Source organism: Rhinatrema bivittatum, chromosome 4 (genome assembly GCF_901001135.1).
Source record: "Rhinatrema bivittatum chromosome 4, aRhiBiv1.1, whole genome shotgun sequence".
In the NCBI taxonomy this organism is placed as follows: domain Eukaryota; kingdom Metazoa; phylum Chordata; class Amphibia; order Gymnophiona; family Rhinatrematidae; genus Rhinatrema; species Rhinatrema bivittatum.
Window position 1 is genome coordinate 66553219 of NC_042618.1, and position 26092 is coordinate 66579310.

The following is a 26092-nucleotide window of genomic DNA, read 5'->3' on the forward strand; positions in this document are numbered from 1 at the left end:
ACTGGGAAACCACTTTTGGTAAGGAGGGAACAGTGCACAGTTGTATGGTTCCTAAGGAATGGTTCCCGACAGGATAGCGCCTGAAGTTCGGAAATGTGACGAGCTGAACATATTGCCACCAACAAATGTTGAGAAATAGTGACAGACCATGTATTGGTCTGAAGGAAGCCCCGGCTAGGAAGTCTAATACTAGATTGAGATTCCATAGAGGCACCGGCCACTTTAGGGGTGGTCTAAGTTGTTTAACCCCTTTCAGGAAGCAGGACCCATCTGGATGGGTGGATAGCTTGATACCATCCGCTTCGGCTCTGAAGCAGGCCAGCGCGGCAACTTGGACCTTGAAGGAGTTGAGTGATAACCCCTTCTTCATACCGTCCTGCAGGAAACTCCAGGATCATGGGAACTTTGGCTGACCGCGGGAGAGTCCTGCAGTCCTCACATCAGGTCTCGAATACTCTCCAGATCCGTATGTAAGACGGAGATGTGGAGAATTTGCGTGCTCGGAGCAGGGTGTCAATCACTGCCTTTGAGTAACCGCGCTTCTTCAGGCTAGTCCTTTCAAGAGCCAGATCGTAAGAGAGAATAGAGACTGATCTTCGTGGAGGATCGGGTCCTGCCGGAGAAGGTCCCTGTGAGGAGGTAGGCACAGAGGGTTCCCTGCCAGTAGTCTTTGCATGTCTGCGTACTATGGTAGTCCTTGGCCAGTCCGGGGCGACTAGTAGAACTAGTCCCCTGTGATGCTCTATCTTGCGGATGACCCTGCCCAATAGTGGTCATGGTGGGAAGGTGTACAGTAAGTCTTCCTGTGGCCAGGTCTGGACGAGAGCGTCAATTCCCCGGAGTTGTGGTTCTCATCTGCGGCTGAAGAACCTGGGAACTTGGGCATTGAGACGGGTTGCCAGTAGATCCATGGCTGGGAGCCCCAGCGATTTACTATCAGTTGGGAGGCTGTGGTTGACAGTGTCCATTTCCCTGGATCTAGGTTCTCTCTGCTGAGGTAATCTGCTGAGACGTCTTTTCCTGCGATGTGGGAGGCCGAGATCTCTTGTAGTTTATCTCCGCTCATGCCATGAGGGGGACTATCTTCAGAGACACCTGCTGGCTCTTGGTTCCTCCCTGGCGGTTGATGTAAGCAGCTATGGTCACGATGTCCGACATTATTCTGATTGACTCGCCCCAGAGCCTGTGGCTGAAATGCAGGCACGCTAGTCTGAGTGCTCGAGCTTCCAGGCGGTTTATGTTCCATTCTGCCTCTTATTCCATTGTCCCTGGGCCATCAGGTCCTGACAGTGGGCCCTCCACCCTCACAGGCTCGCATCCGCGGTAAGCCAGATCCAGTTCGGTGGGGATAGGCTTACTACTCTGCCTAGGTGGCTTCTTGAAGCTCCCTTTGGAGCTTAGCCCGAACCTCTGCTGGTAGTTGGAGGTGAAAAAAGTAGTCCTGGGATAGTGGGTTCCATCGTGACAGTAGGGACCACTGAAGCGGTCGCATATGGGCCCTTGCCCTCGGAACGACCTCCAGGGTTGATGCCATGAGGCCGAAGACTTGAAGGCAGTCCTATACTTTGGGGCATGCATTGGTCATCAATTGTCATAATTGTTCTATCAGTTTCCTTCTCCTCGGAGGGGGAAGACAGACTTTGTTCTGTTTGGTATTGAACCGGGCCCCGGGCCCCCCGCCCCCTCCCCAGGTACTCTAGTGACTGAGAGGGCTGTAAACCGCTTTTGTCCATGTTCACGATCCATCCGAGCTTCTGCAGTAGGCTCTTGACTGTTGGTCACCTGCCTGCTCTCCTCCGAAGACTTTGGCCTGATCAAACAATCATCTAGGTAGGGATGTATCAGATTCCCTTCCTTCCTCAGTGTTGCCGCCATGACCACCATAATTTTGGTGAAGATCTTGGGGTCAGCTGCTAAACCGGAGGGTAGTGCCCAGAACTGGTAATAGTGACCCAGTATCACAAAGCTCAGAGTTTCCATACAAAGTGTGGCATCCGTAGATGACGGTAGAATTTCTTGAGATCCAAGATGGGTCGGAATGACCCTTCCTTGTTGGGAACGATAAAATAGATGGAATAGCGCCCAGTAGTTTGCTGGGGCGTGGGCACTGGAGTTATTGCCTTCAGACTGCGTAGTCTTGCTAATGTGGTTTCTACTGCCAGTCTCTTGGTGTGGGAGTGGCAGGGTAATCTCAAAATTTGTCTTGAGGGATGCTGTGGAATTCCAGAGAGAACCTCTCTTGAATGATGTTTAGGATCCACTTGTCCGAAGTTATCTCGACCCATCTTTGGTAGAAAGGGCAAGTCGACCCCCTATGGCTTCTTCCTGTGGATGGGCTGGTCTCTTCTCATTGTGGGGTACGGCTGGAGCCTGCCCCCGGTCCTGCTCCCCTCTTGGTATGTCTGCTCTGAAAGAACTGGGTCCTTCTGGAGGGCCGAGGTACCTGGAACTGTGCGTTTCTGTAGGATCTAAAGCGCTGCGATCCTCTGCCCTTGGTCCTTCTGGGGGAGGAACGCTAGGGTCTTTTACCTCTATCTTCCAGTAGTCAGGGTACTGGAGATTCGCCCCATTTGTTGGCTAACTTCTCCAATTCGCTCCCGAACAAGAGAGATCCTTTAAGGGGATTCTCGTGAGATTTGCTTTAGATGTTGCGTCCGCAGACCAATTTCATAGCCATAGTTGTCTTCTGGCTACTACTACCGAGGTAATGCCTCTGGCTGAGGTCCCACTAGATCTGAGCTTGTGTCAGTGAGGAAGGATGCTGCAGATTCCATCATCTCTCCGGCCGTATTTGCTCTCTCGACAGGAGTAAGCAGGCATGTGCCACCAGTGCGCAGCAGGAAGCAATTTGCAGTGCCATTGCTATTGCGTCGAAGGCCTGCTTAAGGATGGACTCCAATCGTCTGTCCTTCAGTGCCACTCCTCCCTCAACGGAAATCGTTGTTTGCTTTGAGACTGCACAGACCAAAGTGTCCACTTTCGGGAATGCAGGTGCTTCTTGGCTGCAAGTTCCAGGGGGTAAGGGCTTCCAAGGACCCTTTGAAGCTGGCCTCCAGGACATTCCATTCCAGGTCAATCAGTTCCTAGATGCTTCCAACATAGGAAAGAAGCATGAGGCCTTATAAAGGGACACCAAGATAGAGTTCTTCTTTGGTTCCGCCATAGGGTCAGTGTCCGGAATGCCCAGCGTTTTCGGAGTCTGAGAAACAAGGGCTGGTAATTCATCCTTGTTGAAGAAGCGAAGCATCTTTGGTATGGTTCCATCCCTGGAGGGATTTCTCCTTCTTCCAGGGAGTCGCTCATCACTGAGGTGTCTGGACCCCTAATAGGGAAATTCTTGGTTAGACAGGGCCTGTCTCGAGGCATCCGAGTAGTGCCGGGAGGATGATATGCTTCCAGCCTAGGTTGAGCCTGGTGCGCAGCGAGGGTTGTTTGCAGCCTTTTGAAGAATTCCACCCAGGAGACTGTCCCTGGGTCCATGTTGATCCTGGAGGGGGAGGAGTAGGGGGCCCCAGAGGTGTCCTCCTGTGGGGAGGCCATGTCGAGATACGTAGGTCTGGGGAGCAATCATCAGTAGTTCCGGACCCCTCCAACTGTGGGGGTACGTTCCCCCTGGACCTCTTCGCACTGTGAGCACAGGCAGGACTCCAATTCAGTCTGTGCGGCTCTTATGTGGCCGGCTGTGCAAAGAGAGTGCCTTCTGGCCTTCTTAGACACCAGTGTCATTGAATCTATGTCTAGGCGCACAAGTTTCACTGCATGCAAGAATTTGTGCGTGGCCATGGTTATGCGCATGGTATTTGTGCGTGGCCGTGGTTAAGCGCACGGAATGTGCTCTGGTGTGTGTGTGGTTCGTAGTGCACGCAGCTATGCGTGCAACTCCATGGAATGCGCACAAGTTATGCGCCTCGGCCGCCGGAAGATCCTGCGCATACTGCTGAGGGGAAGGGAAGATGGTGCCGATGACCCCCACGTGTAAGATGGTGCCCCCCTAAGGGTCTCCACACATGTGGACCCTTGCACCGGATCGGGTTTTGCCTAACCAAGGCTGCTCAACTCAATCGGTGCTCCCTTTTAACTCGCTGGAAGCAGAGTTGGTACGGCGATTCGAGTTCTGGAGACCGGAGACATGAATGTAAAGTTTCCTTCTTACCTGGTCTCGTCGCTTACCGCTTCGAATGGTCTCCAGCTGCGGGGTGAGAGGGTTTTACCTTCATCACCGTGCTCCGATGTGCACCTGCTGCCTTTAAGCCACTCTGGGGGCTAAATCCACACCGGGACCAAGGCATACCTCTTTGGGATATCTGAGATCATTTCAGGAATTCTGGACTGGGGGAGGGACCCTTAGGTTTCACTGCAGGAGAGCGGGGCTCGATCTTCTTGAAGGTAGATTTTCTCTCTTTGTTCTAATTACTAACACTATTCTCGTGTGAGGAATAGTGTCCGCATCTGCTGTGGAGACTGAGAAATACTGAAGAGATAAGCTTGCTGAACGGGTATATGTAGCGTGACGTCAGCTTTGAAATCTGACTCAGTCTCCCATCTGCTATCAGGAGAGCACAATACCCATTGGTCCTGAGTCCATCTGGCTACGTGCTAGGAAAGTTGCTATTGGCATCCTCGTCACTGCAAACTGCAGCTGATATGCATGTAAAATGATGAAGCGTATTAGCCTCACTTCATAGGACAAGAAAAGAGGGAAAGACATTTGCTCTGCTAGAGTGAGCTAAGCAAGCATATGGTAAAAACATGAACAACCCAAGAGCCATGGAAATTGATTCTTATTGAGAAGCCACAGGAAGGAAAGTAGATACCGTAAATCTCTCTGCCATACTATTGGCTTCTAGAGACATTTACCTGGTCAGTCTTTTCAAACTGGATACTTCGTACTTCATCTTTCAAAGTCTCAATTTCCTGTAGCAAGGCCTTTACAATGACAAAACAGACAAGATTGGACAATGGAAACATGCACACCACCACCAAATGAATGCAGTGCGGTTTAACATCACAATACAGAGTACGGGAAAAAAAAAAAAAAAAAGGACAGAATCTGATGGAGTTAAAAACATGGACTTTTTTTTTTTTTTTATTTAAAATGTTTTATATACCACTTATACAATGGGAGTGGGTCTAAGCGGTTTACCAACACCACACAAAAAAACAAAATCATAAATGCAACAATAAAAAATAAAACTAGTCAAAAAAACAAACCTTAAAACAAATATGCAATAAAATAATTAGTTACCTGAACAGTTTGCTCCTTGCTTGCAGTTTTAAGATGCTCTGCTTGTAGGAGTTCTTCCACAGACTTAATCTTTCCATCCTTCTCATGAATTCTAAGATTTAAAAAAATAATCTGTTATGACAAGGCCAACTAAAGCATGTTAGCCTCATCTACTCTTTTAGGGGATTATTCTTCTATTAGGACCTCAGCAAGGAAGAGAGCCAAGTCACAGGGTCATTCAGCAAATTGCGATGGGCCGTTATCGCATGCATTAGTGTGTTACCGCATGCGATAACACCCTAACGCACACAATAACTACCGCATTGTGACTTGGAAATCGCTGTATACTTTTGCGAAGTATTACTGATTGGATTTGGGAGATTCAAGCTCTCGGTCTTTTGGTGAAAGTGTCTTGTGAGCGGGACTCTCCAGGTCCCACCCTCTCTAGGAAGCTTTGGTACATCCCAGGAGGTTTTTTTTGTTTTTATTATTTTATATATATTCACTTAAATACATACCAAAATGTACTCAAACAAGTGTTAGGCTTTATATATTTAAACAAATATCTAATTTTGATCTCTCTCCCTCAAAGTTTTATAGATATACAGGGCTTAAGTTGCCTGGAACTGAGTGCCATCACTTCTTTTCAGATTTGAGAGACAGAATAGCAGGTGTTCAAGCCCTCCCCCTCCAGGCAACCTCAGAGAAAAGGGACATGAACCTGAAGCAGACAGAGCTAAGAACAGTCACTCTGCTCTTTAATTCAGCCCTTCACCTCCTGCTGTGCAGGGATCAGGAGGGGAGAATTTGATTATGCAGCAGTCTAAAGAACAGACACAAAATTGGGTTGAATTAGCCCAAGTCTGAAACCTTTGAGAAGTAATGCCAATCAAGTCTTTAGTCCTGGGGGAATTCTGCGCTATTGCGGAGCACAAAATTCTTGCAGAGTTCACCTCCTGCGCAGAATTTGGCAGCCCCACCATGCCGCAAGCGGAGGCCATCCCATTCGAGGTGAAGAGGAAACCATTACATTTAGCTTTAAAAATTACTTACACTCTTTGTAGTTCTTCTACCATAGAGTTCAAAGAAACCTGGAGAGAACACACAAAGATTAACATTTTCTCCCAGAATGTCTATTATCATTAAAAAAATGCCTTATATTTAGTCTAAATTCATCTTATAAAATTTTCATTAACTAGGGAAAAAACTGATTAAAAGGCATTTTAAGATTCAAAATGGCAACATGATGTACAACACATCAATGGCTTTGATCTCAGCCAGTCGGGTTTTCAAGATATCCAAAATGAATATGGATGAGGCAAATTAGCATGCAAGAGGGGAAGTGCGGGTCTGATCACCCATCTCAAGAAAGATATAGCATAACTAAAAAAGGTATCAGAGCAACAATAGTGATAGAGAGGATGGAAAGGCTTCTTTATGAAGGTGGGCTAAACAGTTTAGACAAGGGCAAGTGCCACTCTGGGAACCAAAGAGCTACTACTTGCTTTGAGGCTTGAATATATTTTAGCACGCCAAATATATCTTCTCTAGGTTCTCCCTCTTTCTACAAAGTTAATGGAATTGCTTTTGCCGGGTTTTTTTCTCAGAAAAAGCAAAAATGTGACATATGCTCTGGTAAAGATATACTTCTGAGAGCCTGTAAAGAGGAATCTGATGGAAGACCAATAGACTGTTATTACAATGGTATGACAGGAAATTGTTTGCGTCATCGGAAAACATAGAAAGCTAGGGAGCCTAGGTTTAACTGCCTGCCTCTGCTGGGAGACAGAGAAATACTGAAGGGACACAGGGTGAACACTGTCATAAGAAAGAACATAAGAAAATGCCATACTGGGTCAGACCAAGGGTCCATCAAGCCCAGCATCCTGTTTCCAACAGTGGCCAATCCAGGCCATAAGAACCTGGCAAGTATCCCTCTGTTGGACAGAAGGCTCAACCCATTGTCTGGACTGATCGGGGTACGTACAGGGAACAGACAATACTATAGGTGGTTCTTCTGAAGCTGTCTTGTTTTTGGATGAATGTGAACCCCAAGACTCAAGACTGACTGCATGATTTCATGCCTGGCTTGATATGCGAGAACTGCCAGCCTTGTTCACAGTCCCACTTGTTTTCCTGGGGTGAAGGGAAGGTAAACCCACCCACTAAAACCTTCTCAAGGTGGAGGCACCAAGTGCCAAGAATGTGAGGACAAACAGAGTCTGTCCTAGGGAGGTTCCCGCTAAGTCAGTCCCAGACTCAGGAATGCCCCACAAGGTAAACAGTCAAGGGGAAGTTACATAAATTTACATAATAGATTGAGTTTCAAATTTAGAGACAGTGGACTTCAAAATGGGAGACATTTATAATAGGTGGGATGGAGGAGGTGAAAAAGCTGGTATATAAGCAAAATTGTGGCTCGATTTAATCAAAACCTTTTTTCCTCATGAAAGTATGATGCTCTTGTTCAGAAGGAACAGTCCCAGCAGAATGATCTGATTCTGAACTAGAAATGGCAGAGATTGGCAGAAGTAGATTCAGAATGAGCTAATTTTATTGTTTGATTGACACCAACATTTATCTCTGTGTGGAAAAGTTGTTGGTGCTGACAAGGATGTAGTACTTTTACTTGACAGCACCTGTGAAAACTGCATAAAGCAAAGGCGTCTTTTTGTGTACTGATGTGTTGTCCATGCCAACAGGACCTGTTTGCGCTGAGACTTGCGAGTCATGGAGCCTAGCATGAGAAGACACTTCTTTTTAAATTTAGGTGATGGTCTCTCAGCTGATGTTTTCTTTTAACTGACCTAGAAGCTTGAGAAAAACAATGCTTTCAGTGTATAGCTTCTAGATTTTCTGGCCCCAGGAGACATTCAGGCACATGCAGTGTAGTTAGGTATACCATGCCATCATGGCACAGGCCTAACCAACAAACAGCAATCATGCTAAATCAGGAAAAAAGTCATCTTGTAGGAGCAATGAAAGCATCTTTTGAAGCCCAGCTTGCTGTCCGCCATTATGAAAAGAACTGAAATTAGCTTGAACTCTATCTTGGAAAAATGTAAAATGAAATCATTTTTGGAGACGCAAGAAAAGAAAAAAAAATATTTTTTTCCCCTAGAAAAGAGAAATAAGAAAAAAACACTGAAAAATCTGACAAGCAGCTCAAGAGTGTGTGTGTGTTGGGGGGGGGGGGGGGGAGGCAGAGGCGACTCCTGCAATGGTTTAAAGAGCTCTTCTGTAACAGCAACATCAAAGGACATCACCAACTTCTATGGCTGATTACTGTTTTTGTCAGAGAATTGGATTTACTTTGAGATCTTTTAGTCTGACCCAGCATGACATCTTACATTCTGCATACAAATCTCTCATATGCATATTCAACAATGGATATCCTGAAAACCAGACTGGCTGGAGGGTCCCCCAGAACAGGTTTGGAACCACTGGTTTAAACTCCAACAGGAATTTGCCACATCATTCATTTTAAAACCCTTTCCACTTTGTACCAGCATACATATCATTAGCTAATGCACTGTGTACTCCATTTTTCCTTAAAAGGAGTGTACATATTGTGTTATGCTGCTGTTATATAGCAAGCCAAGACCCAATGAAAATAAAAATACAGGGGATAAAAAAAACTGCAAGAAAAAAATATCCTGTAAAAATACTATCAGCACACAGAAGCCCATACAGTAAAATCCGCAGGAGAGCCGGTACTCCGAGGCGAGCACTCACTCTCCCGACGCGCGCCCAGACACCTCTCCTGGGCGCGCGATTCAGTATTTAAATTAGGGCCCCGCGCTAAAAAGGAGGCGTTGGGGATCACTAGAGCGTCCCTATTGGCGGAAGCAGCAGCTGTCAGCAGGTCTGACAGCCAACGCTTAATTTTACCAGCATCGGTTGTCGAACCCGCTGACAGCCACGGATTCGGAAAACGGACGGCAGCAAAATTGGCAGGCAGTTAATTTCTGAAAGTAAAATGTGCAGCTTGGCCGCACATTTTGCTTTCTGTATTGCGGGTGACTACCTAACAGGCTCATCAACATGCATTTGCATGTGATGAGTGCTATTAGTTTCGGGAGGGGGTTGGTCGCATGTTTTCCACGCACTATTACCCCTTACTGTATAAGGAGTAAAAATAGCGCGTCGAAAACACGCGACCAAATGGGGGCTAACGGTGCGCTTGGCCGAGCGCACCATTCTGTATTGGCCTAACAGTAACTTAAGACTTGCCACCAGGCTCACTTGTTTATGTACGTGAATTGTGTAATTCAGGTATTTTGGTTTCAGAGAGGGCAAATGCCTGTTTGTTGCATGAGCTCAGAAGTGAATTGTATTTTTAAAAAGGTTAGCCTTTAGTAGCTGCAGAATATCCCAGGTCTTTTAGCCTGGGCCATTTCATTGGTGCTTAGCCTTTCATTTCCACAGCCTGCAAGAGTTCTTCAGTTGGCACATACCAACTTTTCAATGTTATACCATCCAACTATTTCTAGTTTTAAAAAGGGAGTGATTTCTTCCAAATAAGACTACTCCACAAACAATGCTTTTCTGAAGAGCCATGTTTTCAGTTCACACTTGAAATTCTTTTTATCTATTTGACATACTGACTCTGGAAGTGAGTTCCACAACTTGGATCCTGCTATGGAAAACAAACATTCGGTCTCTTATTGGCATTAGGTGTGTTTTCCAGAGTACCATAAGCAGTCCTCTGTTTGGTGATCTTAGGTCTCTGAGGTCACTCCTAATAAACTTGGGCTAATGTTGATGATACTGAATATTAAAGCAAAGGTTTTATAGTGAATTCTGGATTGTATAGGAAGCCAGTGCAGCACAATCGGCAAGGGGTGCTCAAATTTCCTTGTTCCTAGTAAGAGTCTTGCAGAGGCATTTTGAAGTAGTTGTAGTGGTTTTAGTAGACTCGATGGTAGGCCTAGTAGAAGAGAGTTGCAGTAGTCTAAGTTTGAAAATAAGTGTTTGTAAGACAGTACGGAAGTCTTGAGTTGTTAACAAGGGTTTCAGTCAACAAAACATTCTTAGCTTGGAGTACCCTGTTTTGATTAATTTGCTTATATGCTTTTCATAGAGACGTTCTTGATCTGTATTCCTAAGTCACATACTTGATCTAAGGGAGTAATATTAGTGATTCCTAGGTCTAAGGTTGGTGGTTTGATTAGTGAGTTGTCTTTCCTCAGTTTTTTTGGGTTTAGAGTTAGTTTCAATTGAGTGAGTTTTTGTTGTATGACCCTTCATGTATGTTGATAGAGACAACGCAGTTTTTTCAAATGTTTTGTCGAATGGGAGACAGAATTCTAAGTCTGCATATAGGAAGAAGTTGAGACCTAGATTTGTTAGTAATGTGCATAAACACAGCAGATATATGTTGACTAGTATGGCCAAAAGTGCTGAACTTCGGGGGGGGGGGGGGGGGGGGGGGAGAACGCCTGTATTAATAGGGAAGGTGTCTGAAATGTGATTGCCCAGTTTTACTTGGAATGTCCTACCTTTTAGAAAGGATGAGAGCCATTTGTTAATATTTCCATCTATTCCAATTTTTCTATTTTAGTTTTTTCTAATTTAGTTTGTTTTTGTGATTCATCTTTTTTTGTATCAAGTGTTATATTTATAATTTTGTTTGAAAATTTATAAATTGAAAAAAAGGGGAGAATTGTCAAGTTTACATGTATTTACAATTATACAACAGCACCACGTAAGCAAGTGCTACAAAGAAAGCTTTTGCCAATAGAGCTGAACAATTTTACCCCTTTACTAGCCCCTTAAATCCAATCATTCAATCCTTATGCAAAAAAACCTAAAATCTATACAAATGACTCCAATCCTCTGCAAGAGAGGATTTTCCTTTGTTGGTTTAAAAGAACCAGTAAACAAACATGGGCACATCTAGTATGCCCATGTTTGTTTCCTGTGACAGACCATAGTTCTAGCTTTATCCTTCCAATTAAAGATCCTGTGTGCTGATCCCAACATTTCTTAAATTCATATGCTACCTTTTTTCTCCACAACTCTAGTTTTACATCCATTACCCTTTCTATGAAGAAATAAGGGGCAAAACTGCTCAGCTCTAATTGCAAAAGAAAAAAAAATCTAAATTACCTCTTTAATAGACAGCTAATTAAATATAGTGGCAGCTGGATCCAGAGTGGACCAAATTAAATTCTCTTCTGAAAATGCATATAATTCAGTGGATGCTTGTGGCTAATATTTATCTTTTTGCTAAGTATTATTGCAAAATAGCCCATCACTATTTCAGAAGAAAATTCCTACCTCACTTCCAACAAATGCTGACAGAGGGCAGTAGCAATAAGATGTGCATTTCTCAAACAGAAGTCTTAGTTATTATTGATAAAGGCACCAGACTAGTGTATCCCAAACTTTGATCCAGACAGTCCCCATTGTCTAGCCCTTGAAAATTCACACAATCCCAGACAATCAAAACAGACCACTTCCCATCTCTTATGCTTTTGCTTCCCCTAACTCACCCAAAGCAGGAAAGCAGGAGCAACAGTTTCCAACTTAACAAGTTTTATATACCATCATTCGGAAACGTCAAAATAACGCCATCATAACAGTTTACAAAATAAGGTTATAGGGATAAAGGGGTTGACAAGGGGTGTAAAAACATAACATGTTATTAGGCTTAGTAGTAAACAAATTAGTAGTAAACAAACTTACCCCTAATAGCCAAACTAATTGAAAAAAAGAGTCCAAAAACAATTATCAAACCACTTAGAAAGTAATAACATTATATCCTGCACAACATGGATTCTGTAAACATTACAGTACTGAGACACTACTACTAGCCCTATCAAACAATATCTTAAGAGGCTTTGATACAGAAACAAATTACATTCTAGTGCTATTAGATCTCTGCAACTTTTGACACTGTAAACCACAAAATACTAATCAATAAACTAAAAGAAATAGGACTCAATAACAAAACAATAAACTGGTTCGAGTCATACTTAAGCAATAGATGTTTCCAAGTACAAATCAAAAACACACCATCAGACAAAGTCAAACTACAAACAGGAGTCCCACAGGGATCAGCCCTGTCTGCAACTCTCTTCAACATTTACCTCCTCCCAGTATGTCACCTACTTGCAGGACTTTGAATCATACATTACATATATGCAGACGACATACAACTACTATTTACCCATCGTAAACACTATTGAAGAAACAATGAAACTAGCAATATGTATCTTGAAATAATCAAATAAGCTCCTAAATCAAATGAAACTCGTAATAAACATTGATAAAATTGAATTCTTACACCTAGAATGAAAAAACATACACCCTATACAACCTACAATAGCAATAAAAGTAAGGAATCTAGGGGTAATAATGGACCCTGAGCTAAACATGAAATACCACATTTCACAGAAATTAAAAGACGGTTACACCAAACTAATGGTCCTTAGAAGACAAACCCCTACTAACGCTGAACAATTTTTGCACAGTTCTACAGGCGATATTCGCGAGCACACACTACTGTAACTCTCTATTAGGGCTACCTCAAGTTACCATTAGACCTCTCCAAATATTGCAAAATTCCGCTGCTAGAATTTTGACAGGTAAAAAGAAAAAAGAAACCACATCACAGGAACACTTGCTGAACTACACTGGCTTCCAATTGAACAAAAAATACAATACAAAGCACTGTGTATAATTCATAAACTAATCCATGATGAAAAAGCTGACTGGCTTAACACAGCTCTGCACGTACATGTTCCACACAGAAACCTGAGATCTGCTAATAAGGCCCTACTAACTGTCCCTTCTGTTAAATCAGCACGCCTCACTCAAGTAAGGGAGAGATAACTATCGCTGGCTGGATCTGTCCTATGGAACTCCATGCCACTTGAAATAAGGCTGCAGACAAATTTGAAACTATTTAAAACTAATCTGAAAACATGGCTTTATAAACAAGCTTTCTTGAAAGTCCTAGAAGGAGGCAAACAGTCGATAGATAAGGACGCACCAAGCAATCAGTTTTTTCTTTTATATCTCCAAATACATATTAACATAGATTTGAACCGCTTTACAGTTTCCTAACCGACATATAAGCTTTATTCAACAGTTTCTATTATTAAAATATGTTACCGTTCTATGTTGGCATATGTTTAATTTGTAATCTATACCAATTATAGTTTTTCTTTTTGTGCCTTTCTGTGAACCATTGTGATGGTGAATTAACTTAATGACGGTATAGAAGAGTTTTTAAATAAATAAATAAATAAAAATAAACAGTAACAGACAGCTTAGGACCCGACAGTGTATGCTCACAGGCCCAGGTCCTTCTGCCCAGGTTTCTGGTCTATCAAGAAGTCCACACTGGCTGAGTTGTGGGTTGGGGGTGCAGGGGAAGGAAGGCCTGCAGGTTCACAGGCTGCTTGTGGTTGGTGGTGGTGATAGTTCCAGATGGAAGAGGAGCAGAAACCCATGCAAAAGGAGCATTTCTGCTTTTTGCGACACCATCCATCTATTTTCTGACTCAATTTGGGGTCATGGCTCAGTTTGGCAATGATTGTACTATCCTGCTTGTTGGGTCAGATTACTCCATTTTATAATGGCAAAAGGAAGAAAAGACATTGCATCTCAAAAGAGACTAAAAAAAAAAAAAGTTTCAATCAAATCAGTGAGGCAAGCGATACTAATAATGCTAACATATCTAATAGAGGAAACGACCCAATGGCTCAGTGGCAGTGCACAACACTACCATGTGGAGGAGCTGGGCTCCATTCCTGAGTCAGGTCCTCAGCTCCCCAGGATAGCTATGATTGAAGATGCTATGGAAATAGAATTCTCCCCCTCTTCCCCCTGCAGGGGCTGTGAAGGAGTCTCAGTCATCTTGCAACACAGATAAGTGGCCTGTTTTAGGACCATAATTACAACATTCTGAAAGGAACCTTAGTGCGTGCCTCCCACCCCCACCTAAGGATCATCACTGTGATGACCGAGTTAAGTTTTGGAATAAGATATAAAAAAAAAATAAAAACCACACAACTCTGGGCAGTTGTGAATAAAGTCTCCTGGTACCAGATCCCAGCCCCAGCTCCAGTTCCAAATGAGCTGAGGAAACCATCAGCCTAACTGCCTCTGTTTAAAAAAAAAAAAAAAAAAGCAAAACACATTTTAAACAGTTCTCATCTCTAAAAATATTACCTGATGAGATTGCAGAGATTGTAAATTCTGAAGTTCCCTTTTCAAGGAGGAATTTTCTTGCCTAAAAGTCTAACAAACGAAAAGAACAGAGAGGAGAGAAAGCACAAAATTATTTGCTATAACATTTAGTAATGTACATAATACATAGTGCTGCGTAGGTAAACCCAATTCCATCTTCTGCATTCTAAACCCAGTGTTGTATTTTCCACATAATATGGAACAAAATACTTGAATACTATACAATTCTAAACACTACAGGTCTCAAAGTACTATCTGTGAAACTGATAAATTCATTCTTTTCTGGTTACTAATTTCTTACCAAAGGTAATGTCCATTCAGTACAAAACATTTTTTGGTCTATGCACATTTCAGATTAATGAACAAGATTTAAAGATCCCAATTTTTGCTTACAACCAACTAGATTTTGATTGCAAGTACATTTATTTCATGTATACAAAATCTGATAATGAACATTCAAATAATGCTTCATATAGCTGATGAGTAGCATAAATGATTACAACTCACACCTATTCAGTAAATTTAGATTTATATTCCGCTTTTCACACTTTTTTCAGCCCATGATAGTTCCATTTTACATGATTTTAAATCATTTAAATCAACCCCAATACCATGGAAATGTGCTCCACTCCTACCTTTCTTTTTTCTTTTCATTTATGTGAATAATGCAATATTTAGGGACTAATTTACTACTAAAGTTTTTTTTCCCTGATTTGTCTCTATGCAAAAAATAAAAAATTTTTTTTTAGTAAAGTGGGCCCCTAAATGAGCTGATAGAAAAAAAAGTTTCAAAATAAAAATATCAATATAGACTTAACAGCAAGCAAAGGAACATAAGTATTAAAGTCAAAGACATTGAACTTATTCTCTTCAAAGATAAAAGTTCTCCCAATTCCCTTTCTTTAGTCTTCCTTCTTTGAAGAGACCTGAAAAGGCTGGGGGAAGGGTGCTCCACATGGAGAAATTTATATTTACCTGATAATTTCCTTTCCTTCAGCCTTGCTACTCCAGTCCAAAACAACTGGGTTTATTTCCCCTTCCCAGCAGATCACATCTCTATTGACATGTGGTGCAGGGTAGTTAAAAGCCAGTAGTCCCCTGACAAAGCAGTCAATGAAACTTTAAAATAACTAACCTCACATTAAAATTTGTAATTAAACTAGATAAGGCTAGAAGTGGACTCTCTAAAGTTTCTGAAATTAACTTTTGTAATGCCATTTTTTTTTTTAATGTATGTGCTCGATAACTAAAAATTATCAAAAAGATGTTTCTCCTTACTTTCTAATGCTGCTACACACCAATCCAGAACGATTTGGGAATATCAAAACTTAATTATTCTGGGAGGGATGATAAACTCACTCTGATAACTTGTTCTGACCAAATTTTTTTTTTTGGAGCAAATCAGCAGATGAAAGAGACATTACCTGCGGTCCTGATCCTCACCAGTTTTATTACCTTTGGGGTACCAGGTTTGATTGGGGGGATTCTCTATTAACTAGATCAAACTTTTAAGGATTTAATAAAGTTAAAAAAAAAAAAAAAAAAAAAAAGTAGTTGGTCAAGGGTTTGAGTGTTCCACAGGCAGGCTCGGCAGGGCTATGCCCTGAGGCCGTTTTCCCTGAGTAGAGCTGCAGCCCGGTGAGTAGGGGGGAGTATTAATCAGTGGGCTGATCTCTCCCCCTCCCTGTTTCCCGGAGAAGGTTAATTCCTCTGGAAGGTGCTGTTGTCTTGTTTTGGCTCAATGATGTGAATTGAAAAATCGCTGTGGAGAAGTTTTCTTTTATTTTACCCGCTGACCAGCACTTGCCTGCCGTCTCTCCCGGGCACCCGGATGGGACAGATTAATTCGCCCGGCTGCCGTTCTCATTTTCGCAGGTTTTCGATGCCGCGAGGTTCTAACTGTGGGGCTTGTGGGGAGCCCGTGTCTCGGCTCTCGCGCCATGGTCTCTGATCCCGGTGTATTCCCCGAAGCAAGGGACCATCGCGCAGGCCGCTTTCTCAGCGTGTAAAAAAGTTTTGCCGCAAACGCGTGGCTCCGACCCAGCATCAGCTTCCAGCAGGCGGAGGCCTGCCTCCCCTCCACATGTCGCCGCTGCGGCGGCCATTTTGTCTCCTCACACGTCGGGTGCAGGGTCGGATTCAGAGGGAGAGGCTCTCCCTCCATTATCCCCACCAGACTTGAGCCCCCAGCGGTCCCGCGGGCGGCAGCTAGACCTGGACTCTCCATGTGATGTGCCCCTGGGGGGGGGGGGGGCTTCTAAGCAGCAGCAGCAGCCATTTTCGTCGCAATTTGTCCGGACGCAGACTGGGAGGACCACGGGATACCCCCTGCAAAACAGGCCAGGCATGCTGAGGGCATGGGAGGTAAGGCTCCTGCCCTCTCCTCTATGTTATCGCTGGCGGGGTCCTCCATGCCCCTGGTTTCAGTACAGGCGGACCCTACCATAGAGGATACAGGCGATACAGCAGCAGCTGATGAGGATGGTCCCAGCCCCCTGGAGGGGGGCGATCCTCAGGTGCTCCGCCTGTCCCGTAATGAGGAACCGATCAGTTGATCCCACTTGTCCTGCAGGAGTTGGAGATCCCGGCTCACAAGCAGTAACAGATTCGTCCCCGGGAGAAGCGGTCTTGGCGGGGCTTCGGGCTCCCCCTCGAACTTTTCCTTTGCATCCAAAGCTGTCCCAAATTTTATCCCAGGAATGGGATACACCTGAGGCCACGCTGCGAGTCAGTAGGACCATGAAGAAGCTTTATCCGTTTCCAACTGAGACTTTGGAGCTTCTTAAGATTCCGAAGGTGGATTCGGCGGTCGCAGCCATAGCCAAGCATACCACAATTCCCGTCACGGGAGGAGCGGCCAGGAGCTCCCGCCAGAAGAGGTGGAGCAGGCGAACTGCATGGAATCCGCAGTGGCCTATAAGGCAGATGCTCTATACGACCTTCTCCGTTTCAGCGTGGCAGTTACTGTGGCTCCGGAATTGGTTGGCCGATGCTTCCTCTAAGTCTCAGTTGGCTTCTTTTCCTTTCAAGGGAAAGTTGTTTGGGGATGACCTGGAACAACCTGTAAATGTCTTAGGGGAGAACAAGGTTTACAAGCTACCGGAGGATAAACCCCGTTTGTTTCAACAGTTCAGCTCCACTCAAGGACGTTTCGGGGCCAACTTCGTTTCCTGTCTAGCGGAGGTGTTCCAGGTGCTAATAGACAACTGACGGGACGGTCACAAGCATGGTCTCATTCCTTTCGTGCCAGATGGCCTTCCCGAGGGGACTCTTCACAGAGTTTCCAAGCCAATAAATCTCCTCAATGAAGAAGCACAGGCTCATTCCTCCTTCCCACAGATAGGGGGACGGCTGTCCTGGTTTCGAGAGGAATAGGCCAAAATCACATCCGACCAATGGGTACTAGATATTATAAGTCACAGTTATGCTTTGGATTTTGCCCAGCCTATTTGGGTTTTGTTTCTCGTGTCACCTGGAGGAGCGCCAGAAAAGCATCAGGTGATTCGTCAGACTCTGAGGTTGAAGGCCCTAGGGACAGTTGTTCCGGTCACGCCGGGAGAATGTTGGACCGGTCGATATTTCATTTACTTCGTGGTTCAAGGAGGACGACACATTCTGACCAATCTTGGATCTGAAGGAGGTCAACAAGGCGTTACGTGTCCCGAGGTTTCGAGTGGAGACATTGGGATCCGTCATAGCGGTCGTCCACAGGGGCGAATATTTGGCTTCTTTGGATCTGATGGAAGCTTCCCTGCATATAGGAATTCGGGAATGCCAAAGGTTCCTGAGGTTCATGGTGCTGGGGGAACATTACCAGTTTTGTGCTCCTCTTTTCGGTCTCGCGACAGCTCCTCCTTTCCTCCAGGGTGAACATATTTAGATTCTTCAATCTCTCCTCTCATAAGTCATTCGATGAAGACCATCCACCTTTTTGGTTGCCCTTCTCTGGACCTTCGGAGATATGGTCTTCAGAACTAAGCACAGTACTCCAGGTGAGGCCTCACCAAGGACCTGAACAAGGGGATAATCACTTCCCTTTTCTTACTCGATATTCCTCTCTCTATGCAGCCCAGCATTCTTCTGGCTTTAGTTATCGCCTTGTCACATTGTTTTGCTGACGTCAGATCATAAGACACTATCACCCCAAGGTCTCTCTCCTGCTCTGTGCACATCAGCCCTTCACCCCCCATCGAATACAGTTCTTTCAGTCCTCCAGCAGCTTATGGACCTTGTTTTCACCCAAGGATTTAATAAGACGTTCTAGGTCCTCACCAAAGAGCAACTTACCCTGGAAAGGAAGCGTGCCCAACTGAGCCCTGGAGGAAGAATCCGCTGACCAATTGCACAGCCAGAGGAGACGTCTCGCTGACACTGCTGAGACCAAGGCCTTGGCCTGCACGCGGAGTAAGTCAGAGGGCATCCGCTCCATACGCAATAGCGCCCTCTAAACGCTCAGCCTGCTCTGCCTCTGCAGCCAGGAGGCCCTGGGTGCTGAGCAATTGTTGGACCCACGTAAGACTTGCCCGCTGCAGATAGTCGCCCGGACCCCTAAGGCCAAGACCTCAAAGATCCGCTTGGATAAAATTCAAGTTTGCGGTCCTGGACATCCTTCAAAGCTGTGGCTCCCACCACTGGGATCATGGTATGCTTGGTAACCGCAGATACGGAAGAATCCACCTTGGGAATCTTTAGCATTTCCAGGCAATCCTCGGGAAGCGGATAAGAGCTTCTCCATAGCTCTTCCCACTCGTAGACCCGTCTCAGGAGCTTCCCATTCCCGTAGGAGTAGCAGCTTGTGCATGGGATGGAATGGGAAAGTGCGTGGAGTTGCCTTGAGTCCCACCAGGATCGGGTCCACATAAACAGGCATCGCAGCCGTGACTGTATCCTCTGGGAGGACATCGATCCCCAGCTCTTGAAGGATGAAAGGAATGAGTGGTTCCAGCTCTTCCCTTTGAAACAAGCAGAGCACTCGGGGGTCATCTCCCTCAAGAGGGGGGGCTGGTAACGACAAATCCAGGTCCTGGTCTGGAGCCACGGGAGGCTGAGGCGGATCGGGGGGGGGGGGGGGGGTGTCCCCTGGCACCTCCCTAACCCTAACGGAGGCTTGCACATCCAGTGTCGGGGGAGACAGTGGAGGGTCATCCTCCTCCTGCAGACTGGCCAAATAAGATTTGTGCATTAAAAGCACAAAGTACGATGAAAAATGGGGCCTGGATTTTCCTGTGGAGGGAGGGATCAGGGACATCTCCCTGAGGATGCACAGGACTTAAATCAGGGGGAGAAACCTGCAAATCTGACTCCTCTCCCTCCTGCAGCCCTAAATCGGCAGCTGTACTAATCCAAGATGGCCACTGTTCCCATGGTTTGCAGAGTTGGAAACGGCCTGGTCATATGGTGGGAAGTGAGCTCCCAGGTTGCTGACTTAAGCGCTGCCATGGAGGGGCCCTCCCCACATGGCAGGCATCCGGAACACAGCCCACCGCAGGAGAGTCAGGAGGCCGGCTCCCCGCAGGCTAGACAGAGATCAGAACACAGCATCAGTAAAAACAGAGCCGCTGCGAGTCAGCGATCAGCTGAGCTTCCCCGGGGGAGCAAGTGCAAGTGATCGAACCCTGCATGCTCCCAATACTGACAGAAAAAACTGTAAAAACACTGCTGCCTTCTGGTAAAGTACAATCTTGAACTTGCCTTTAACTTTTTTTTTTTTTAAGCAGGGGAATGAAACGTCCCTGTTAGGGCACCAGAGGAATTCAAGCATCCCAGGGCAAGGCAGCTATTCAGGAAGAGTGACTGGACCACCAGTATCGCCCCAATCATGCAGGTCACCGGGGAGAGAGCTAGGCTGAAATAATTCAAGGGGCAAGCCCCCCTAGACCCCCAAGAGCAAAGGAGACAGAGCTGTCTCCGTAAACACAAAAATCTGCTAAATTCATTATGATTTTTTTTTTTTAATACTTTAAGGTAAATATATTAAAATACTTGCTTGAGCTTGCCACAAAAGAAAGGAAGCAAAGGACCCTGCAGGGCAAGGGCAAGCTAAGAAGGAAAGGGAACTGCAAGGTGAGCTGCCGGCATCTGCTGGAGACAGACAAATACTGAAGGGATGCAGGGTAGGCTCTGTCCTGATATAGGATACCCTTTCAAGTTTTGGTCTGTCTCCATCTGCTGGACAGGAGGCTCAACCCACGGTCTGGACTGATCCAGGTACGTACAGGAAATATATTTTGGTGCTGTCTGACAGCATATGTGCTACTGGAATCACAGATATTTTACCAGGTTTCTGTAAAAGCGGAAAAAGCCTGGATATAGGAAATTGAAAAATTCAGGGGAGATTTCTTCAGCAGCAGACAACCTAGTATCCAAATTTGAATCCAATGCATGATTGACCTCAAATTAAAATTTGAGGTTCAGAATTTTTGTTTCTATTTGCCTGTGCTGAAAACCATGTGGGTTGTTTTCAAAATGGGCACCATTCCATCATTTTCCCCCCAACTACTCTTTCTTCAGCCCAAGGTATAAATGAGAAACGTGTCCCCAGCTTCTGAAGCCTCTAACTCACTCATTTGAGCTGTTTTTGCTATTTGTTCTGAGATTTTCATCGCACCCATGGCTCATCTGCCATCTTAGGAGAGAGACAGCAGCAGCCTCACTCAGACATTAGTACCTTATTTACATGAGTGGCTTTCGAGATTCAGCACCCTTTCTCTCATGGAATAGCCAATGTGCAATCACTGTCCATCAAAATTAACTCTGCTCTGAGAGAAAAAAAAAAAAAAAACTTTTGAAAGAAAAATAAAAAGAGGGAACAGAAGGGGAAATAATAAAGATGATCCTTTTCCTGGATGTTCCATCTGTATGCTGTGCCCGTCTCCTGGAGACATGGGAATGAGCCTTTCCAAATCATTCAAGCCTCAGCTGAAAACACACCTGATCTGACTTGCCTTTGCTTAATTGATGTTTAAGTTCTTTGAGGTTTGTTTTCTGATTGATGTTTTATCAAGTTTTCTCTTAATCGGCATGGTTAGGCTTATATAATAGGATTATTAAGAACATGCCATACTGGGTCAGACCAAGGGTCCATCAAGCCCAGCATCCTGTCTTCAACAGTGGCCAATCCAGGCCATAAGAACCTGGCAGGTACCCAAAAACTAATCTATCCCATGTTACCGTTGCTAATAATAGCAGTGGCTAATTTCTAAGTCAACTTAATTAATAGCAGGTAATGGACTTCTCCTCCAAGAACTTATCCAATCCTTTTTTAAACACAGCTATACTAACTGAATTAACCACATCCTCTGGCAACAAATTCCAGAGTTTAATTGTGCTTTGAGTAAAAAAGAACTTTTTCCAATTAGTTTTAAATGTGCCACATACTAACTTCATGGAGTGCCCCCTAGTCTATTATCTGAAAGAGTAAATAACAGATTCACATCTCCCCATTCTAGACCTCTCATGATTTTAAACACCTCTATCATATCCCCCCTCAGTCGTCTCTTCTCCAAACTGAAAAGTCCTAACCTCTTTAGTCTTTCCTCATAGGGGAGCTGTTCCATTCCCTTTATCATTTTGGTTACCGCTCTCTATACCTTCTCCATCGCAATTATATCTTTTTTGAGATGTGACTACCAGAATTGCACATAGTATTCAAGGTGGGGGGGGGGGTCTCACCATGGAGCGATACAAAGCCATTATGACATTTTCCATTTTATTCACCATTCCCCTTCTAATAATTCCCAACATTGTTTGCTTTTTTGACTGCCGCAGCACACTGAACCGACGATTTCAATGTGTTATCCACTATGACGCCTAGATCTCTTTCTTGGGTGGTAGCACCTAATATGAACCTAACATTGTGTAACTATGGCATGGCTTATTTTTCCTTATATGGATCACCTTGCACTTATCCACATTAAATTTCATCTGCCATGTCGATGCCCAATTTTCCAGCCTCACAAGGTCTTCCTGCAATTTATCACAATCTGCTTGTGATTTATCTACTCTGAACAATTTTTGTATCATCTGCAAATTTGATTACCACACTCATCGTATTTCTTTCCAGATCATTTATAAATATATTGAAAAATAAGGGTTCCAATACAGATCCCTGAGGCACTCCACTGCCCACTCCCTTCCACTGAGAAAATTGTCCATTTAATCCTACTCTGTTTCCTGTCTTTTAGCCAGTTTGTAATCCACGAAAGGACATCGCCACCTATACCATGACTTTTTATTTTTCCTAGAAGCCTCTCATGAGGAACTTTTTCAAACGCCTTCTGAAAATCCAAGTACACTACATCTAGTGGTTCACCTTTATCCACATAATTATTAACTCCTTCAAAAAAGTGAAGATTTGTGAGGCAAGACTTGCCTTGGGTAAAGCCATGCTGACTTTGTTCCATTATTAAACCATGTCTTTCTATATGTTCTGTGATTTTGATGCTTAAAACACTTTCCACTATTTTTCCTGGCACTGAAGTCAGGCTAACCGGTCTGTAGTTTCCCGGATCGCCCCTGGAGCCCTTTTAAATATTTGGGGTTATATTAGCTATCCTCCAGTCTTCAGGTACAATGGATGATTTTAATGATGGGTTACAAATTTTTACTAATAAGTCTGAAATTTCATTTTTCAGTTCCTTCAGAACCCTGGGGGGTGTATACCATCCGGTCCAGTTGATTTACTACTTTTCAGTTTATCAATCAGGCCTACCACATCTTCTAGGTTCACCGTGATTTGGTTCAGTCCATCTAAATCATTACCGGAACGGATATCTCCCCAACATACTCTTTAGTAAACACTGAAGCAAAGAAATCATTTAATCTTTCCGCGATGGCCTTATCTCTAAGTGCCCCTTTAACCCCTCGATCATCTAACAGTCAGGCTTTCTGCTTCAGAAATATTTTTAAAAGTTTTTACTGTGAGTTTTTGCCTCTACTGCCAACTTCTTTTCAAATTCTCTCTTAGCCTGTCTTATCAATGTCCTTCATTTAACTTACCAACGCTTATGCATTATCCTATTTTCTTCTGTTGGATCTTCCAATTTTTGAATGAAGATCTATTGGCTAAAATAGCTTCTTTCACCTCCCCTTATAAACATGACTAATCGTTTTGCCTTCTTTCCACCTTTTTTAATGTGTGGAATACATCTAGACTGTGCTTCTAGGATGGTATTTTTTTTTAACAATGACCACGCCTCTTGCACACTTTTTACCTTTATAGCTGCTCCTTTCAGTTTTTTTCTTACAATTTTTCTCATTTTATCAAAGTGTCCCTTTTGAAAGTTTAGCACGAGAGCCGTGGATTTGCTTACTGTCCCCCTTCCATTCATTAATTCAAATTTGGTCATATTATGATCAATATTGCCAAGCGGCTCCACCACCGTTGCCTCTCTCACCAAATCCTGTCCTCCACTGAGAATTTGATCTAAAATTGCTCCTTGTCGGTTCCTGGACCAATTGCTCCATAAAAATGTCATTTATTCCATCCAGATTTACCATAGATTATTCTTCAAGCTCTACCAAGACTCTCAATAGGACTGGGAGCTAACAGCATCAGGGCTCACAAACTCTGACTCAAACGTGCCTGGCCCACAGACAGCTATAAGTTTGATTTAAAACTGGACTTATCTGAGCTATTTTAACACAAATTTTAATTTAAAACCATTATGGAATTTCCTGCTGCACCACCAGTGCGGCTGGAGGAGGTAATACTGGCACTAACTGTCCTGTACCCAATGTAAATTGAGATTTCGCAGGAAAAAGGGAATGTGATCTGCCTCCATCTACTGCGAGGGGGAGCTAATAGGAAAATTGGTTCTTACGTGCTAATTTTCGTTCCTGTAGTACTACGGATCAGTCCAGACTCCTGAGTCTACCTCCCCTCCAGCAGATGGATACAGAAGTTTTAAAGGACTCCATCCTATACCCCTGAGGTGCCACCTAGAGTACTATACCCAAGCAGAAAGATTAAAGCATAGCTTCCACATAAACAACCTCCTCCCGAAGAGCAGAGGGAATGAAAAACCTGCAACTCAATGAACGAAACCACGCCCATACTCTTTCCCTGTAAAGGGGGGCATTTGGTAAACTTGCAGAAATATGACTAACTACCGGCCGAGTGGACTCTGTTTTCCCATGGTCGGAACTCCGGACTGATCCATGGTACTACAGGAACGAAAATTAGCAGATAGGAACCCATTTTCATTTCCCTGTACGTACCCTGATCAATCCATACTCCTGGGATGTACCAAAAGCTTCCCTAACCATGGTGGGACAGAGAGTCCCGCTTGGAGTACACTGGCCCTGAAGGAACCGGGCTCAGGGGCCCAGACATCTAGACGATAATGCCTGGCAAAAGTGTGTGTAGATTTCCAGGTAGCCGCCCTACAAATTTCCTGCGGCGACACCTGTTGACATTCCGCCCACAAGGCCGCTTGCGATAGAGTAGAATGAACTTTAAGACCAACCGGAATCGGACGGCCCTGAATAAGGTAAGCTGAAACAATAGCTTCCTTTAGCCAGCATGCAATAGTGGCCCTTGAAGCTTTATGATACCTCGAGGGTCCACTCTACAGAACAAACAGATGATCCAAAAGACGGAAACTGTTCATGACCTTCAAGTAACGCCACAACACCCTCTTTACGTCCAACTTCCTTAAATCCCTAGACTCTGGAATAGAAGAATCCAGACCCGCGAAAGAAGGGAGCTCCACCGACTGATTCAAATGAAAGGAGGACACCACTTTCAGGACAAAGGAGGGAACTGTTCTTAAGGAGACTCCTGCTTCAGAAATCCGAAAGAAGGGCTCCCTGCAAGATAAGGCCTGAAGGTCAGAAATATCTTGCTGAGGAGATACCCACAAGAAAAACTACCTTCAATGTCAGATCCTTCAGGGTCGCTTGTTTCAATGGCTCAAAAGGAGCATTACAAAGGGTCAGAGAACCAGATTGAGCTTCCACGAAGGATAGGGGTTCCGGACAAATGCTTAGCCCCTCTCAGAAAACGAGCCACATCCGGATGAGATGCTAGCGCAACTCCCTGCACCTTTCCACAAAAATAACCAAGGGCCACCACCTAAACTCGTAGGGAATTAAAACGCCAGCCCCTTGGGCTAATCCCAGCCTATAAAAAAATCCAGAACATCCGGAATTGAAGCCCTGGATGGCTGCACTTCATGGTCTAGTACCAGGATTCAAAGACTCCCCAAACTCTAATGTACGCCATGGAGGTAGAAGTTTTACGGGAATGTAAGAGCGTGGCAATAACCGCATTCGAGTAACCCTTTCTCCTTAATCACTGCCATGCCGCTAGACAAAAGCAAGCTACCTCTCCGAAACAAACGGGGCCTTGTTGCAGGAGATTCAGAGACGGCCGAAATCTCAGCAGACCGTCCACCTTTAGATTCAGAAGGTCGGCAAACCACGGATGCCTCGGACACTCCAGAGCCACGAGTATCACCTCGCCTGGATGAGCTTCATGGATGCGCAGAACTTTTCTGACCAATGGCTATGGCGGAAAGACGTACAACAGAACATCCATTGGCCAGGGAAGGACTAGAGCATCTACCCCCTCTGGCTCCTGGTTCCCGTAGAGGAGCCTTGGCATTGCGGCACATTGCCATGAGATCCATGGAGGGCATGGTCCAGCTTGTGCACAGAAGACAAAAG

The 26092-nt window shown here is 44.5% G+C and overlaps 1 protein-coding gene across 7 annotated transcripts in view; it reads right to left on the minus strand.

Moving 5' to 3' along the window:
* Positions 1–26092, minus strand: part of KTN1 (kinectin 1) — a 342484-nt gene that overhangs the window by 136729 nt on the left and 179663 nt on the right. For all 7 annotated transcript variants that reach the window (XM_029598255.1, XM_029598256.1, XM_029598257.1 and 4 more), the window contains exons 21-24: positions 14408–14476; positions 6278–6315; positions 5246–5336; positions 4858–4926 (exon numbers count right to left, since the gene is read on the minus strand). In XM_029598255.1, coding sequence (XP_029454115.1) covers positions 4858–4926; positions 5246–5336; positions 6278–6315; positions 14408–14476 — 267 coding nt within the window. The remainder of the gene's footprint in view (positions 1–4857; positions 4927–5245; positions 5337–6277; positions 6316–14407; positions 14477–26092) is intronic.